General features: G+C 40.7%; 1 protein-coding gene across 5 annotated transcripts in view; it reads left to right on the top strand.

Moving 5' to 3' along the window:
- LOC140480791 (disco-interacting protein 2 homolog C) overlaps positions 1-19535 on the top strand; it is a 619093-nt gene that overhangs the window by 391749 nt on the left and 207809 nt on the right. For all 5 annotated transcript variants that reach the window (XM_072576180.1, XM_072576182.1, XM_072576181.1 and 2 more), the window contains 2 exons: positions 4468-4578; positions 6865-6990. In XM_072576180.1, the coding sequence (XP_072432281.1) occupies positions 4468-4578; positions 6865-6990 (237 nt within the window). The remainder of the gene's footprint in view (positions 1-4467; positions 4579-6864; positions 6991-19535) is intronic.

Genomic DNA, 19535 nt, shown 5'->3' on the forward strand with positions numbered 1-19535 from the left:
TCTTCCCTTCCATTTCCCGAATTACATCACTTTCTGGCATCTTACCAATATCATCGATGGTGAAGTTGGATGCAAAATGTCTAATCAATGCATCTGCCCTTCTTTATTTTTCATTATTAATTCCCCAGATTCACTTTATATAGGACTGTAATGGGCCAGGCCAAACCCTCTAAAACATTTTCAAGAAGGTAGCCTAGACCCTAACTTTCTCTTATTTTAAAGGTAGATATGAAATGGGTGTTCCAGGGTGATGCAGCTGGTCAAACCAGTCCTCCTTAAGCATAACAGAATTCATTTAAACACTACAATTGAAATATGAACAAAAGAAAATAGAATTTAGAATAACTTCACTATTTGAAAACCCAACTAACGCGATACCACAACTTAACTAAGGAGCTGTTCCGATTCCCCCAACATCCCACTAAACACACCACTTGGCACAAGGTAAATCAAACATTGACTTCTCTCCTGCCGTAAGAATCTATCAGTCAAGAATCATCTGCTGAAGCATGGAACCCTTTTTCCCACTGTAGCAGCTTCTGTATCTGCTACCAGCAGCTTCTCTGCTACAATTAAACCAAGCTAGAAAAAAAACTTGAAATGGGAGAACTAGCTACTCCCATGCCATTGTTAAACTAGGCCCTTTCCCAGACATTTCAGCACCTCTGTCTTTACAACCTCTCTTTAAAAAAAACCCAAGGACAAAATAACCTTGTTCAAGGAACAGCATTGTCATAAGGACTAATGCGCACTTTCTAAATTCTTTTTCTTTTTTTTCAGTAATCTCCAATTAGCCGTGTTTTTGTATTTCTAGCCAGCTTTCTCTCACATATTATTTTTCTTTCTTTAATAACCTTTTCAATCATTTTTTGCCTTTTTAAATATTAGTCCAATCTTCTGACCCACCACCCATCGTTGTGCAATTACATGCTTTTCCATTATATTTGATATTAGCTTTAGCTTTTAACTTAACCACAAAGGGAGGTACACCCCTTTTGGTTTTTCTTTCTTGTCGGAATGTAACTCTTTTGTGTGTTCATTTAATATCCTCTTAAATGACTGTTACTACATCTGTCATTGAGATAACCCTTAACCTAATTGGCTGGTTCAATTTGGTGAGCTCCACTTTAACACCCACGTAATCATCCTTATTTAAATTTAAAAACCAGCCTTGGACCCACTCTTCTGTTCCTCATTCTGAATATAAAATTCAAACATATTATGGTCACTGCTTGCATGTCAATTACACTTTAGTAATCCGGTCTAAACTGCACAGTCCCTCCAGTATTCCACGCGCAGTATTGGCAAGCCAACAGTGGCAATGACTTCCAGTTGTGAAAGCCACTGCTGCTCACAGGCCTTGGAGGCCCATGCAACTGCTAAGAAAATTAGACAGAATGGCGGTCAGGCCCCAATTTGTGTCATCTTGCAACCGTCTGTCTGCACTGTTAGTTTGTTTCACGTGCTGCGTGAATTTAGATACAGAGCCTTTTATTTTTGCCCTTATATTGGTTCGGTAATCCGTAGCTTTATCCGTTGATTTACTCTTAGATTTGTACTGTCTGTGCCTTCCTGTTACAATCTGTTTATGATTTTCAGTATAGCTGACTCATCACCACTACTCCTTGGGCAGTGAAGGCTATTGCAGTAAATGTCCACCTCCTGTGAAGGAATACAGAGAGAAAAAAAAACCTCAATTTGAATTTAGTTTGTTGGCCAAAAATTCAGAGTTCTTCATTTGAAATGTGATATGTTTTTGATCAGCATTTGCAGCGATTGTCTTGTACAATGTTTTATATTTGTCAAACTGCTAAATGAAATTCTCACTTTCTATGTTATGTTTCCCGGTTTATATAAATTTATTACTTCTCTGTCTCTCATACTGCAGTTGTACCTTATGACTTCCAGGCACTTCCTGATTCTCAAACACTTTATGACTTATGAATCACAGTCACTTTCATGCATCGTCATGTCATCGTGATGACTAATGGACACAAGTGTACATTTTACTAAAATAATAATGAGAGGTCATGACAATAAAATTATACAGTAAAGTTACTTAATGAATAATAAACCAGCTGGTGATGTTTGATTCAGTAACCCATGACCCCAGAGAGTAAATAAGTTGGGTTGTTCAGATGTTATAAAGCAATTTCTTATACATCATTCTCCAGATGTTATAATTGTGGTACAAACAAAGGGAAGATTTTCTCAATGTAATCCAGGTGCAAATTGCTCTCATTCTGATAAGTATCTTTTCCTTAAGTTTAAGCTAAAACATATTTGCATATTGCTGAACAACTACCTTAAATGAGCAGAACACACACTAGCTTTTAGAAAATAATATTTTCAAAGGTGAGTGTGTCAGCCCTTGACATTAAGGCCATATTTGATCAAGTGTCGCATCAAAGAACCCTCGCAAAATTAGAATCAATGGAAATCGGGGGGAAAGCTCCATACTGTTGAAGTCATACCTAGCACAAAGGTAGATAGTTGTGGTTGTTGGGGATCAGTCAACTCAGCTGCAGGACATCTCTGCAGGAGCTCATCAGGCTAGTGTCCTCGGCCCAGCCATCTCCAGCTGCTTATCAGTGAACTTCCCTCCGCCATAAGGTGAGAACTGTGGATGTTCACTAATGATTGCACACTGTTCAGCACCAGTCACAACTCCTCAGATACTGAAACAGTTCAAATGCAGCAGGATCGAAACAATATCCAGGCTTGGGCTGACAAGTGACAAGTAACACTCGCACCACAGAAATGCCAGGCAATGACCATCATCAATAAAAGACCATTTAATCACTGATGTCTTTTGATATTCAATGGTGTTACCTTTACTGAATCCCCACGAAACACATCCTGGAGGTTACTATTAAGCAGTAACTAAACTGGACTAGCAATATATATAGTGGCTGCAAGAGCAGGTCAAAGGTTAGATGCAGAAACTCAACAAGACTCCTTAGATGGCACCATTCAAACCCACGACCTTCAAGAAGGACAAGGCCAGTAGATGTATGGGTACACCACTGCCTGCAAGTTCTCCTTCAATCAACACACCATCCTGACTTGGAAATATATCATCATTCCTTCACTGTAGCTGGCCCAAAGTCCTGGAATTCCCTCCTCAGGGGTATAGTGGGGCAACCTACAGCACATGCACTCCAGTGGTTCAAGAAGGCAGCTCACCACTACCTTCTCAAGGCAGCTGTGGTCAGACAATAAATGATGGCCCAGCCAGTGACAATCACATCCCATGAATGATTAATAAAAAAAAATTAAGCTTATGTTAAAGAAGGGTAACTTGATGCAGTTTGGTTAATTATGAGAAAGGGTTTATCACAAAAATAAGTGTTTTGAGTCAGAATACCTGGGTTAACCTGTGAGTAACCTGAATTTCAAGAACTAAGAGTAACCTTGATAAACTAGACAAAACCATTTGTTCAATGTGTTGTGTCCAGTAATCAGTTTTTTTTTCCCTTAATCTTGTATGTGATGTTTGGCTTTCAGAGGGCTGTTCAGAGGGAACCACACTATTATGATCTGAAGTCACATGTAGGCCAGGCAAGATACAGTTGGCAGATTTGCTTCTGTACAGGTCATGAATAAACCTAGATTTTTTTTCTGACAATTGGTAGTGGTTACATAATCACCGTTAGGTCATCTTCTAAATTCTAGATTTTTATTGAATTCAAATTTCACTATCAGCCAAGGGGGATTTGAACACACATCTTCAGATTATTAGCCTGTGGTCTTGGATTGCTGGTCCACAGCTGTAGCATCACCACTTCTGAATCATTTTCTTAATAAATGGAAAACAAATGGTAAATTCAGAAAGGTTTAAAATGTGCTTGTTAAGGTCCTTGCAACCAAAAGGTGGTCTACAAACAAACATAATTAATGAAAGTTCATCATGGAGGTTTATTTACTCTGGGACTGTTGTGAGATTTGTGGGTATGGCCAGCTTCTAGTGCGCAGTTTTTTTTAAAAACTAGAACAAGAAAGTGTAAACCTGAATTGGACTTGACATAACATACGCTCGAAATCCTGTGACCTTTTTGCATTGGTTTGCTGACTCTGGAAGAATTATGTGAAAAGATAAAGCAATCTAGTGGAAACCTGAAGCCAATATATTAGTTTAGTGGAAATGTTATTTGTTGTTTTGATAATGCTGTACTATCTTTGCACATGTTTAAAGTTAAATTAGATGTGATACTCATGAATATTTTTTCTTGTTATGTGTTGATTTATCATCTTGATGGTAGTATGTTTTAATTTATATCAAGCTGGTCTCCTGGAAAGGACAATCTAATTTCCTTCTTAAGAAAACAACGAAGGTGTTATAATGTTTTTAAATGAGGAAACTGTGTTCTCTCACTGATGTTCATGAGAAGCACAATCGTCATCCTCTTACTGTTTATTGTTTTGAAGTATGTTACACTGAGCATTGTTTTTACTCCTTTGATGTAGGAGTGGAACCTTCACTACCACAAGAGCGTCGAACACCAGTCACACCGTCATCCTCCTCCAGATACCACCGTCGCCGGTCATCAGGGTCACGAGATGAACGTTACAGATCAGGTATGACAGTAGCTCAACTTTAATTATTTCCACATTACTAACTAGGTTTGTAATTCAAAGCAATGTTTTTTGCAGTTATGGAACCAACAAAATCTGTTATGAATGCTTCACACTATTGTGTTAATACCATATTGGTGGAAATTATTTCACTCTTTCCTTCTCCCAACACTGCTTAAGAGGTCCTTCCTTCAAGGTATTTGTATTTTCTGCAATGTTCTGTTATAATGATAACTCCAAGAATATTTGCAAGTAGCTCTGGGTGTTGTTACAGCTGTGACATCTCTTTTGTAGTTCTAAAATTATTCATTTGTGAGAACAAAGGTCCAGTTCAAGTTGTTGAAAATTCTGACAGCACTCCTATTCAAACTAAGAATTAAGGCTGTGTACTAAATTGCAAGTATAACATGTTAATACATTTCTTGGTGAGCCATCTGTTAATTAATTAACAACTTGCTTCCTCACATTTATGTTATAGCCTCCCACCCCTCTCCATTCCACACCCAAACGTAAATACCTTTCGCTATCTTCACTTTCATTTTCTCTGGGTATCTGCAAATATGACCATCTATTGCCATCCTATCTCTGTACTTTACTTTCTTGAGTTGTTGGATGAACAGGCTATGATGCTCTTTTCTTCAAATTAATTCTGTTACGTTGAGGGAGATGATAGGTAATTAAATGCTGCCATGTTAAATATCTGTTCACTTATTAACATAAGTAATATTACTCCTAACTGTTAGAAAATATATTGATCATTCACGATGGCCTCATAGAAACTTTTGAAGCTAAAAATATTTTACGTCTCACAATTATTTTTTGTGATCTGAAACCACTTTATGATTAAGACTTGCAATTCTTAGTAAACAAATTGTTTTAACAAAATTATATTTTTTGTTTGTCAGTCCTCTGAATAAGGAATATGTTCTAATGGTTAGTTTTCATAGAATTTCCATTATTTATAATTACCAAAATCCAGAGGTAGTTGGGAGAGTGGGTTGGGGAATCAGAAGGTTCTCTGAAAGGGCAGTCAGAAACCTTGAGAACTCCAGGAAGAATCAGAGACTTTGGGTAGAAGTTTAAGGGGGTGGGTGGACAGCTCACTCTCTGCTCAGCCTGACCCTTTTTCCAGGAATGATGTTCCAACAGTTGATGAAGGAGTCTGATTTGAAGCCATAAAACATATGGGCTAGCTCCAGTAGTGCAGTGTGAGGCTTCTGCCCCCATCTCCCTCTTATACCCAACTTACGGTTTTAATTGGCAAATTTCTTTATTTCCTTTAAAGTAAAGACAAGCAAAATATTGTTTCACTTCATCTGCTATTTCTGTAATGTCAATTATTAATTCCCTGTTTTCCCTATCAAGAGGATCATGTTACTGACACTCATGTTACTTACTGTTTTCCTTTTAAGTATCTATTAAAACATGAATGCCTTTTACTCACCCCATCCTCAATAGGAACATGGGCCTCAGGGAAAGTTGGGAACCTCATTTTAAGTGAGATGGGTACTGAGGATCTCAGCGATAGGGAAGTGGTCAGCAACCTCTTTGTGTGGAGGGCAGAATTGAGGGTGCTGGCTGGTAAGAAGCCTTACTTGGGGAGGGAATAATGATGAGTCCATGGTCAGAGGCCTTTGGATGCAGAGGTAGTCACCAGATACCTCAGGCAAAAAGGGTTGGGATTTGGGGTCTTTGGTGTGGGAGGTGGGGAGGATACTGTAGATATGGGACCGGAGGAGATGGGAGGGGGTGCTGATGTTGCCTTCAGAGGCATTGGAGATGGCTGGAAGATCTTGCTGGAAGAAGGGGGCTTACCCTGGTCACTAAATGACAGCTCAGAAATAGTTTAAATATTGCTTTACATTCAACGTCACTTGCAACCTATTATGTCCTGGGTTTTAATTGATAAATATGATCAGTTTGTAAAATTGAAACTAAATAATTAAACTTAATGAAAGAAGTAGTGTGATGCCTATTTTGTGTCATTTTGGTTATGTGAGAGGGACTTCTGAAGCTTGTTGGAAAAGTCACATATTAAATTATTTGTTGTAATGCAACTGTTGTTGAACCACCGTGTGTACAGTAGGGTTTTTCTTTATGAAGGGTCTCCCTGAGTAAATAATGATTAGGATCTGTTGTGGTGGTCGTAAATAATTTATGAACAAGAGGTTTGTCTTTAATAAGGATATTCCTCATGGGATTTCTGTGTGATGAGTTTCAAAAGTGGATATTTCTGTGGGTTTAAATTTCTGTGATAATATCTAAAACTTATATTCACCGCTTTCTCAGATGTTCACACAGAGGCAGTGCAAGCTGCTCTTGCCAAACATAAAGAGAGAAAAATGGCAGTTCCTATGCCATCGAAAAGACGGTCTCTGGTGGTGCAAACCTCAATGGATGCCTATACACCTCCAGGTAAATTAAAACAATCCCATTCCATTGAATTATGACCTAACATTGTATTGCTTATGCTGTGCATTTGTTTAGTAAAGTATATGCAATTCACAAAAAATAAATTGAATTTTAAAATTATTACACCACGAAGCTGCAGTTCTGATAATTGCCATAATTTTTCAGTATTTAGATGGTTCCTGCTGTTTTCACTTCCTTTAAATTTTTTGTCTTTCAAATGAGAGTAATGAAGTCATGAAAAGATTGAATTACCCAGAAAGCATGCAGTTGAATTTCTTACACTATGTTGTCATATGTCCGCTGTGTCCAAGAATGTACATGGAAAATCTCTGCATGCATACATTTGAAAAATTAATTTGAATTAAAACTGAAATTGGACTTTTTTCATTAACTTCAAACTGAAATAATGACAGCATCTTAGGAGCTCCTTCATGTTCTACACTAACAAAGGAAAACAGATGATTTGAAGTCATTTATTATGGAAACTTTCCAGATGTTTCTGAAATCATTTTCCACAAACCTGTCTATCGCACCATGCACAAAATAGGCGAATGTAATGAATTATCCAATTAATAATTGGTTAATTTCTTTTGTTTAAAATCTCTTTCATCCTCCCTTATAAACTTTTACCTGCACTGCCTCTACCACCTTCAGAGTGCACCATATCTGATTTGAGATGTGTATAATACTCCTTTGTGAACAGTTGAATTGATTTGCCCAGCAATTTGTTTTCATTCTCCCCATTTGACAGATCACTGGTGCTGTCTTTTAAAGCCTGGGCACAACATGGCATTGTTTAAGAAATAATTGTGTGCATGATGGCAAATGTGATCTTGCATCCTATTATTTTATGACGGAATGCACATTATTATATCAGTTCAACCTGTTCCAATCTCTTCCACAGCTATTTTTGGCATTTATTTGTGGAAGACTGGCACCTTAGTACCACGTCACAGGTAGTTCTGATGTGGACTGATGTACTTTGGGAGTTAACATTGAGATCTACTGAGCCCAGTTATTCCCTGCAATTTTGTTTTGATGAAGATTAAGTATAGTACATCCAAAAATGCAGATTATCATGTACATGAAATCTGAATCATGTGCTTATTTGATCACATAAAATCAATATTATAGGAAAACAGTGGCAGAACCCTTTAAGAAGTACAATCATGATCAGTCCCATAGTTTGTTGGAGTAGGGAGAGAGAATTATCTCTAGCCTCAACTCTTCTCCTCTTAAAGATTGAATCCCTCAACCATACATCTGCTTTTCTTCAGTTGATTATTTCTTGAATATGTTAATACATTTGTGTTGTCTGAGAGTTGTGCTTAAATCCTTCAAGATTGCCATCACCACCATCTCTACATACTGCCCAATTTTTACATTCCTTTTCTGTCTCAGATCCTCAAATGTCTTTTCCATCCAACTGTCTTGAATCCCTTCTGTGAGGATTTTGTTTCATCTCTAAAGACTGCATTTATCTAAGTTAATAATGGAATTCTTAACAACCTGCAAATGCATGTATTATTCCTCCCTCCATTCCTTGGCATCACCAAACCTTCTAATGTAATTAATCACCTTTTTCTCTGCCATTCTCACTTGGTTCTATTTATACCTCCATTAATCTGACTTGATTTAACCTCAGCAGATGATTAAGGCAATTCCTATTTTGCTAATCCATTTTAGGGGGAACAATACCAAACGAATTTTGAAGATATGAAAGATGCAATAGAGATGCAACTTTTTTAGACATATGGAAATGTATGCATGCACACACTTTTCATTTCAGGAACAATATACTTCAAAAACTAAGTAATTAAGATAAAGTAGAAAGCTATTAGGTTCTGGCAGTTTCTTCAGACATACGTTTTGTCAAAGGATTTGCCACTTGACAGATTATTGATTAACCTCTTACTCATTTCATGATTTGTCTCAAATAGTTGTGGCTATTTGTCCAGTATGCTCAGTCACTCTCATGGAATTTTCATTCCAAGGAGATAGGGGCCACCATCTACCAAAACAAGACAAAGGTAGTCACGGAGATTGGCAAATATAGTGGCAGGTCCCTTTAATTTCTTCTATGCCCCCTTCACCCTCAAGACTCCTCCATATGCCTAACAGCCCCTCCAAACCCTCATGTCCCTTGTGTTTTTCCTCCATGCTCCTCAATCTCTTTATTTCCACCATACATGCTCCATTCCTGTTTTTCCCACACCCATTAGTTACAGAAGTAACATACTCTGTATTGACACCTTTAAGTCTTTGAGATGCTATTGAAACTATCTAAATAAATTAATTGCCATTCAAAATACACTTGGTAGATATTTCCACACCATATGCTCATATGTTTATCAATAAAAATATTTATACACCTGTTGAGACAGACTTTAATGCACTTTATATCTCTTCATCATGTCCAAATAAATAATCAGTATTGACAAGCAGCTTCATAGAAAGAGAAACTTATTATCTGTCATAAAACTGTCAGTCAAACAAAATCTAGCAGCCCCTTCACAGCTGCATACATATTCCCCACAGGATTCAATCCATTAGTGGCACTAGGAGCATAGCCTGGCATAATGAAGCTATCAGGTAAAACAGATGGTCAGCGATCTGTTCAGGAATAAGACAGTAAATGCAATTGAATTTCACTAAGGGCTTTGTTACAGTTCCATTTGCAAGGCGGGTACTGAACATAGGAGATAGTGAGGACTGCAGATGCCGGAAAGTCAGAGTCGATAAAGTGTGGAGCTGGAAAAAGCACAGCAGATCAAGCAGCATCAGAGGATCAGGAGAGTCGACGTTACAGATCATGATCCCTAATGAAGGGTCCCAACCCGAAATGTCAAATCTCCTGCTCCTCTGATGCTGCTTGACCTGTGCTTTTTCCAGCTCTATCCTTTATCAGGTACTGAAAATAAACAAGTGGAAATCAATGGAGATTTTTTACATTGAACATATTGGTGGTTGCCAGATCCCAGAAAGCAGAGATTTGTTAACATTCTGAGAGAATGTTACCAGAGTTTTGCAACCTCTTTTGTTTAAAATCTTTATCAATAATCTTCCATTAAGTATTGCAAGCAGCTTGCAGATGATACAGAGGGAATGAAGATAGCAGGATCCACAGCTGAACAAGCCGAGCAACATGAAGGTTTAAATAAACTTGGGATTTGGACAGACAGGTGGCAGATGAAATTCAGCGAGTATGTTCCCACAAAAAGGAAAGGTTGAGAGGTAACAGAATTGCTGCTTTCAGGATTCCAGCAAAACAAAACTATGACGTGGTATTTCAGCCCATCCAGAACAGGAGAGCCAAGGAAAACAGTCTGCCTCCTGAAGGAGAATAAATTCAAAACTAATCTGCCAAAATAATATAGTGAACGAGTGCTCACACTATCAGGCAGACTCCCTAGGGAGTTGATAGAAGGAATTAGTTTTGATTTATTCAGTTGCAAATTAGATAGTTCTGTTTCGAAAAGTAATATGTTGGCATATGAGTAATTCGAGAGATGACAAATGGTAGGTGTTACATGCTCAAGAGGAACAGGTACCTTTGGATACATGGGTTTCCAAAGCTCCCTCTCACTGGTGTTTTCTTTACATCATTTACACTTCCCTTGTAGACTAATTAATAGAGATTTTGCTTTTAAATTGATCGAGATTTATTGCTATGATTAGTCAGTAGCTTCATTACCACTGAATCATGCAGCTACGATTTATGGGAGAAGGAACTGGATGAACCTGTGGTCTTTTATCATCCAGCAACTCCTTGATTTCTAAAGGGACTTAGCAGTGACACATAGCTCCACAGTATAGCATCCCTTATGCTGTAATATTCCTGTTGTTATAAAATAGCATATTCTGTGACTAACCATGAGGCAATGTCCTGGAAGATCCTTTAATTAAATTTAAAAGTTCTGAGAGCATCCATCACACTACAAAAGTGTTTTAAAAAGAAGAAACAAAGGCAATTATTTCATGCTGAGGCCAATTACACATTATTAGCTGTGGAAATTGAAGCTTGTAGATAAGCCTGGAGCTGGTAAGATACATCAATTAGAACCTTTAGCCTCGAAGGCCTGTTTAAACACAGGCTGTTCTTAGCATGGTCCTATATAACTTTCAGTCATAAATAAAATGTTATATCCAACTTACTGTGAGCAGTACCAATTATGATCTCTAACATAGTTGTCTTGATTTACTAATTTCCACATGCTGGTAATGGCTCAGAATTTGTTGCAGCTGATGATAATTTTTATAAGAGAGTCATTTAGCTCACAGACAGCTGGTTTGCAATGCAGAGTGAGGCCAACAGCACGAGTTCAATTCCTGTAATGACTGAGGTCACCATGAAAGACCTGCCTTCTCAATCTCTCCCCTCATCCGAGGCATGGTGCCCCTCAGATTGAACTCAATACTAGTTGTGCCTCTCTAAGGAGAATCCAACCCTATCATCCTCTGTGGTGTCTTTCCCTTTATTTGATGTTCATTCAGATGTGTCACTGCCAAATTCACACCACAAATTGCAATTAGAATATAGAAATATGCCACCAGAAGCCTTGTGGCAAATGTCTTGTACATAGCTATGGTGTGATATAGTAAAAAAGCAGTTTATAGAACAGTACAGCTCAGTACAGGCCCTTTGGCCCACGATGTTGTACTAATCTTTTGTTCTATTCTGAGATCAAACTAACCTACACTTTACTGTCATCCTTGTGCTTATCCAAGAGTCGTTGAAATGTCCCTCATGTATTTGACTCTACTACCACGGCTGACAGTGCATTCCACGCACCCATCACACACTGTGTAAAGAACCTACCTCTGACATCTCTCCTAAACCTCCCTCCAATCACCTTAAAATTATGCCCCCTCATTATAGCCACTTCCACCTTCGGAAAAAGACTCTGGCTATCCACACTAGAACATAGAACATAGAAAAATACAGCGCAGTACAGGCCCTTTGGCCCTCGATGTTGCGCCGATCCAAGCCCACCTAACCTACACTAGCCCACTATCCTCCATATGCCTATCCAATGCCCGTTTAAATGCCCATAAAGAGGGAGAGTCCACCACTGCAACTGGCAGGGCATTCCATGAACTCACGACTCGCTGAGTAAAGAATCTACCCCTAACATCTGTCCTATACCTACCACCCTTTAATTTAAAGCTATGCCCCTTCATAATAGCTGACTCCATACTTGTAAAAACGTTCTCATGGTCAACCCTATCTAAACCCCTCATCATCTTGTACACCTCTATCAAGTCACTCCTAAACCTTCTTTTCTCCAATGAAAACAACCCCAAGTGCCTCAGCCTTTCCTCATACGATCTTCCTACCATACCAGGCAACATCCTGGTAAACCTCCTCTGCACCCGTTCCAGTGCCTCCACATCCTTCCTATAGTATTTCGACCAAAACTGCACACAATACTCCAGATGCGACTGCACCAGAGTCTTATACAACTGCAACATGACCTCAGGACTCCGGAACTCAATTCCTCTAACAATAAAAGCCAGTATACCATATGCCTTCTTCACCGCACTATTTACCTGGGTGGCAACTTTCAGAGATCTGTGTACATGGACACCAAGATCCCTCTGCTCATCCACACTACCAAATATCCGACCATTAGCCCAGTACCCCATCTTCTTGTCACTCTTACCAAAGTGAATCACTTCACACTTACCTGCATTGAACTCCATTTGCCACCTTTCTGCCCAGCTCTGCAGCTTATCTATATCCCGCTGTAACCTGCCATATCCTTCCTCACTGTCAACAACTCTACCGACTTTCGTATCATCCGCAAACTTGCTCACCCAACCTTCTCGCCCCTCCTCCAGGTCATTTATAAAAATGACAAACAGCAATGGTCCCAAAACAGATCCTTGCGGAACACCGCTAGTAACTGCACTTCAAGATGAACCTTTACCATCAACTACTACCCTCTGTCTTCTTCAAGCCAGCCAATTCCTAATCCAAACCTCCAACTCACCCTCAATGCCATTTCTCTGTATTTTTTGCAGTAGCCTACCATGGGGAACCTTATCAAACGCCTTACTAAAATCCATACACACCACATCTACTGTTTTACCCTCGTCCCCCTCCTTAGTCACCTTCTCAAAGGATTCAATAAGGTTTGTGAGGCACGACCTGCCCTTTACAAAACCATGCTGACTATCCTTGATCACATTATTCTTATCCAGATGTGCATAAATCCTATCCCTTACAATTCTCTCTAAGACTTTGCCCACAACAGAAGTGAGACTCACAGGCCTATCGTTACTAGGGTTATCCCTACTTCCCTTCTTGAACAAGGGAACCACATTTGCTGTCCTCCAATCTTCTGGCACTATTCCTGTAGACAACGAGGACATAAAAATTAAGGCCAATGGCTCTGCAATCTCCTCCCTTGCTTCCCAGAGAATCCTAAGATAAATGCCATCAGGCCCAGGGGACTTATCTATTTTCACCCTTTCCAGAATTTCCAACACCTCTTCCCTACATACCTTAAACCCATCCATTCCAATTAATTGTGACTTAATATTCACATCGGCAACAATGTCCTGTTCCTGAGTGAATACTGACGAAAAGTATTCATTCAGTGTCTCCCCAATCTCTTCAGCCTCCACATGCAACTTCCCACTACTATTCCTACCCTCGACTGGACCTATTCCTACCCTCGTCGTTCTTTAATTCCTGATATACCTATAGAAAGCCTTTGGGTTTTCCCTAATCCTACCAACCAAGGACTTTTCATGTCCCCTCCTTGTTGCTCTTAGCTCTCTCTTTAGATTCTTCCTGGCTACCTTATATCTCTCAATCGCCCCAATTGAACCTTCACGCCTCATCTTTACATAGGCCGCCCTCTTTCCTTTAACAAGGGATTCCAATTCCTTATTAAACCATGGCTCCCTCAGACGACCCTTTCCTCCCTGCCTGACAGGTACATACTTATCAAGGACACTCAATAGTTGCTCCTTGAACAAGCTCCACATATCGATTGCACCCTTCCCTTGAAGCCTACTTTTCCAAGCCACGCATCCTAAGTCATGCCTCGCCGCATCATAATTCCCCTGCCCCCAGCTATAACTCTTGCCCTGCAGTGCACACTTATCCCTCTCCATCACCGAATTGTGGCCACTGTCCCCAAAGTGCTCACCAACCTCCAATTCTAACACCTGGCCTGGTTCGTTACCCAGAACCAAATCCACTATGGCCTCACCTCTTGTTGGCCTGTCTACATATTGTGTCAGGAAACCCTCCTGCACACATTGGACAAACACCGACCCATCTAACGTACTCAAGCCATAGCTTTCCCAGTCAATATCTGGAAAGTTAAAGCCCCCATAACAACCACCCTATTACTTTCACTCTTCTCCTGAATCATCCTTGCAATACTTTCCTCTACATTTCTAGGACTATTAGGAGGCCTGTAAAAAAAAAACTCCTAACAAGGTGACCTCACCTTTCCTATTCCTAACCTCAGCCCAAACTACCTCAGATGGCGAGTCTTCATCCATCGTCCTTTCCACCGCTGTAATACTATCTTTGACAAGCAATGCCACACCTCCCCCTCTTTTACCCCCACCTCTGACCCTACTAAAACATTTAAACCCTGGAACCTACAACAGCCATTCCTGTCCCTGCTCTACCCATGTCTCCGTAATAGCCACAACATCGAAATCCCAGGTATCAACCCACACTGCAAGTTCACCTACCTTATTTCGTATACTTCTCACACTGAAGTATTCACACTTCAAGCCACCTTCCTGTTTACAGGCACCCTCCTTTGAGATTGATGCCATGTTCCTAACCTCCCTACACTCCACGTCCTGCACCCTAAAGCTACAGTCTAGGTTCCCATGCCCCTGCAGAGTTAGTTTAAACCCCCCCCAAACAGCACTAGCAAACCCCCCCCTCCCCCAAGGATACTGGTACCCCTCAGGTTCAGGTGTAGACCATCCTGTTTATAGAGGTCCCACCTTCCCCAGAAAGAAGGCCAGTTATCCAGATAATTAATTGTGACTCAATATTCACATCGGCAACAATACCTCTCATCATCTTGTACACCTCTATCGAGTCACCTCTCATTCTTCTTTCAGGCTGGGGCTGTTTTCCCTGGAGCATCGGAGGCTGAGGGGTGACCTTATAGTGGTTTACAAAATTATGAGGGGCATGGATCGGATAAATAGACAAAGTCTTTTCCCTGGGGTCAAGGAGTCCAGAACTAGAGGGCTTAGGTTTAGGGTGAGAGGGGTAAGATATAAAAGAGATATAAGGGTCAACGTTTTCACACAGAGGGTGATATGTGTATGGAATGAGCTGCCAGAGGAAGTGGTGAAGGCTGATACAATTGCAACATTTAAGATGCATTTGGATGAGTATATGAATAGGAAGGTTTTGGACATATATGGGCCAGTGCTGGCAGGTGGGACTAGATTGGGTTGGGATATCTGGTTGGCATGGACGGGTTGGACCGAAGGGTCTGTTTCCATGCTGTACATCTCCATGATTCTTTGACTCAAAGAGAAAAGCCCTAGGTCCCTCAACCTTCCTTCATAAGACATGCCCTCCAGTCCATGCAGTATCCTGGTAAATCTTCTCTGCACCCTTTCTAAAGCAAACAAACCTTCTTAATAACCCTATCAACTTGGTTGGCAACTTTTGAGGGGCCTTTGGACATGGACCCCAAGATTACTCTGTTCCTCTACACTGCCAAGATTCCTGCCTTTAACCTTGTAAACTGCATTCAAATTTGACCTTCCAAAATGAATCACTTCACATTTTTCCAGGTTGAACTCCATCTGCCGCTTCTCAGTCCAGCTCTGCATCCTGCCAATGTCCCATTGCAACCTACAACAGCCCTCCACACTATCCACAACTTCACCAAACTTTGTGTTACATAGTATCATTTTCAAAAGGAAGTATGGACTAAAGGTTCCAGTGATATTAAGTAATTTTCTGCTGTGACATAGACGGTACTTTGCCTAGAGATTGTAAACATGGCCTATGGAAACAGTAGCAGGCAAGTGATATTCAGACTTTTCAATAAAAGTCAGGCTGTTTTTATGATAAGTAATCTCATGCTATTACTAATAGAAGAGCAAGGAATTCTTCTGTTGTCATTTTCAATTGTTATCCCAAAACCAATACTATGAGAAACAGGTTATCCTGTAATTTTATTTTTGTCCTTTAACGAGTGTTGGTGTCACTGGCTAGGCTAACAATAATTTCCCACTAGCTACCCTTAAGAAGTTAGGAGAAAGTGAGGACTGCAGATGCTGGAGATCAGAGCTGAAAAATGTGTTGCTGGAAAAGCGCAGTAGGTCAGGCAGCATCCAAGGAGCAGGAGAATCGACGTTTTGGCCATAAGCCCTTCTTCAGGAATGAGGAGGGTGTGCCAAGCAGGCTTAGATAAAAGGTAGGGAGGAGGGACTTGGGGGAGGGGCGTTGGGAATGCGATAGGTGGAAGGAGGTTAAGGTGAGGGTGATAGGCTGGAGAGGGGGTGGGGGCGGAGAGGTCGGGAAGAAGATTGCAGGTCAAGAAAGCTGTGCTAAGTCCATGGATTGGTGCTGAGATAAGGTGGGGGGAGGGGAAATGAGAAAGCTGGAGAAATCTGCATTCATCCCTTGTGGTTGGAGGGTTCCTAGGCGGAAGATGAGGCCTTAAGAAGTTGGTGGTAAACTGCTTTCTTGAACCCCTTTGTTGCACCCACAGTGCCTTTAGAGAATTGTGGGATTGTGATGCAGTGACTGTGAAGGAATGCCGATATAGTTCCAAGTCAGGGTGTTCTGTGGCTTGAAGGAGGTAGTAGAGGTGGAAGGTGGTATTGAAGGGTCCTTGTGAGTTACTGCAGTGCATCTTATTGGTAGCGTACGTTACTGCCACAGTGTATCACTGGTGGTGAGCGTGAACTCTTAAGATCTTAAAGGGGTGCTATTAAGCAGATTGCTTTGTCCTGAATTGTGCTGAGCTTTTTGTAAATATGTTTGCAGGATGTGGGCATTGCTGGCTTTGCCAGTGTTGATTATCCATCCCTACTTACCTTTGACAGTGTGATGGTATATTGACATCTTGCACTGCTGCAGTCCTTAGTGGATAGGTATGTTTGTAAGCAGGGAGTTCCAGATTTTAGTCCAGTGACAGTGAAAGAACAGAATGGTATGTGGCATTGGGGGGGGGGGGGAGGCAAAGGGTGTATCTGCTATGCATGTCCTTCTCGCTGTAGAGATTGCAGATCTAGAAGACAGTGTTGAAGGAGATTTAATGAGTTTCTGGAATGCATATTGTAGTTGGTGCACACTACTCCCATTGTCTGTCACTGGTGGGAAAACTGAATGTTGTAAGTGGTGGTTGGGGTGCCAGTCCAGTGGGAAGCTTTGTCCTGGATAGTACTGATCTTTCAAGGTTTTTGAGCTGTACCCCCATCCAAGCAAGTGGAGAGTATTCCAACTAACGTCTTTCTTGTAAATGATAGACAGGCTCTGGGGAGTCAAGATAAGAGTTATTTGCAGCAGGATTCTAACCTGCTCTTATGGCTACAATATTTAAATGGTTCACCTGTTTCAGTTTCTGGTCAATGATTCTGCCTGGAATGGAACCCTGCGAAATATCCGAAGTGGCGTTTTAGGTCTAAGATGATAGATCTCCACTAACCACATCCATCTCCCTTTGTGCATAGTATGAGTCTAACCAACAGAGAGTTTTCTTTTGTTTTCCATTCAGTCTGGTTTTGCGATGGCTCCTTGATCTCGCACTTGGTAAACTGCCAAATCAATATCAAGTGCTTTCACTCACAACTCGTTTTGAGAATTCAGCTCTTCTGTCCATGTTGAACTGAGAGGTCTGCAGCCATGAGGCTCTGGCAGAACACCAACAGTACATCATTTCTAGGTTATTGCAAAGCAAGTACCGCTTGATGATCCCTTTCATCACTGAACTATTTATCAATTGGATAATTGGCCAGGTTGGATATGTTCTGCTTTTTTTTGTGCACAGGATATATCTGGGCAATTTTCCTAGTTTTCAACGATATGCTAGTGTTGTAGCTGTAATGGAACAGTTTCTCAAAGAAAACAGCTAATTCTGGAGCACAAGGCTTCAATACTATTGCTGAAATGTTTGTAAGAGCCAATAGTCTTGGATGTATCCAGTGCCTCCTGTGTTTTCTGATATCATGTGGACTGAGTTGAATTGGCTGAAGACTGATATTAGTGATGCTGGGGACCTCAGAAGGAATCAGAGATAGGCCATGCAGTTGACACTTCTCGGCGAAGCCTTATATTTTACACTGATGGGTTGGGCTCCCTGATAATTGAGAGTGGAAATATTTGTGGAGCCTTTGACTTCTGTTAGTTGTTTGATTGTCCACCACCATTCATGACTGGATGAGCTCAGATGTGATCTTTTAGTTATGGGATTGCTTACCTCTCTTTTGTGCTGCTTCTGCTACATCACATGTTAATAATCCTGTGTTCTTGCAGCTCATTTAGCTCTTTCCAGTTATTCTCTGCTTTTTTTCTTCTAAGCAAACTGTTCAGAGATGTTATTACACATCTCTGGAGCAAGTAAGACCTGAACCCAGGCCTCCCATTCCAGAGGTAGGGACACCACCACAAGCAGGCCCCTCCAATTATTCTCAATTTTTTAAAAAACCTATTTTTCTAACTAACCTGTTCAGACATGTTTTTATTATATTCTTCTGGAGTAGGTGGGACTTCAACCCAGGCTTCATGGTCCAGGAGTAAGGAGACTGCCAATGTACCACAAGAGGCCCCCTATAATTATCCTCAGATGAACTAAGGACAATTCTATTCACCTGTCACATCGCACACAGCATGAATTGCGTAAAGTCAATGTGCAGGTGGTGCTTGCAAATCTGAAGACAAATGGTGAATTGGTCTTTGTTGCTGCAATTGTCTAAGGTTTTGATAAACTGGAGTAGTGTGTGGGGCTTTGGCCTCCGTACCTAAGGAAAGACATATCTGCCTCAGGATAAATTGAATATTCATGAGAAGGTTGTCCTGTGAAGGAAACCTTGAGTTGTATGAGCCTGCACGTTGTTGTTTTTAAGAATGAGGAGTTATTTGATTCAGACACACAAAGATTCTGGCAATGCTTTACAGGGTAAATACTGAAAGGATATTCCCCTTAGCTGGAGAATTTAGAACTTAGAGGCATTTCAGACTCAGATTAAACATTTCATAATTCAGCAGCTCATAAATCTTTGGAGGTGGATGCTCAGTCACTGAGAATGTTCAAGGTTGAGGTAGATACATTTTTTTGGACTGAATGGCCAGGATTTTCAAATGAGACACATTCGTGGTTCTGCAAACCTGAAGGTTAGCAATGGTTGCCCAGATGCTAGATTTTCAGTCTCATAGCAGAGTTGAGGTTGGGCTAATTTAGAAGTCAAAGTGCACAAGGACCCCAGAAATAGGAGGGCCCTTGACATGGAGGCAGACTGAGAAGAAGATCTGTTCAGGGCTCCAGCTCTCTGTCTAATATTTAAAAAGAAAGACCAAAATGTAAAGCCTTCTTCCAGGC

This window comes from Chiloscyllium punctatum, chromosome 8, assembly GCF_047496795.1.
Source record: "Chiloscyllium punctatum isolate Juve2018m chromosome 8, sChiPun1.3, whole genome shotgun sequence".
NCBI classification, from domain to species: domain Eukaryota; kingdom Metazoa; phylum Chordata; class Chondrichthyes; order Orectolobiformes; family Hemiscylliidae; genus Chiloscyllium; species Chiloscyllium punctatum.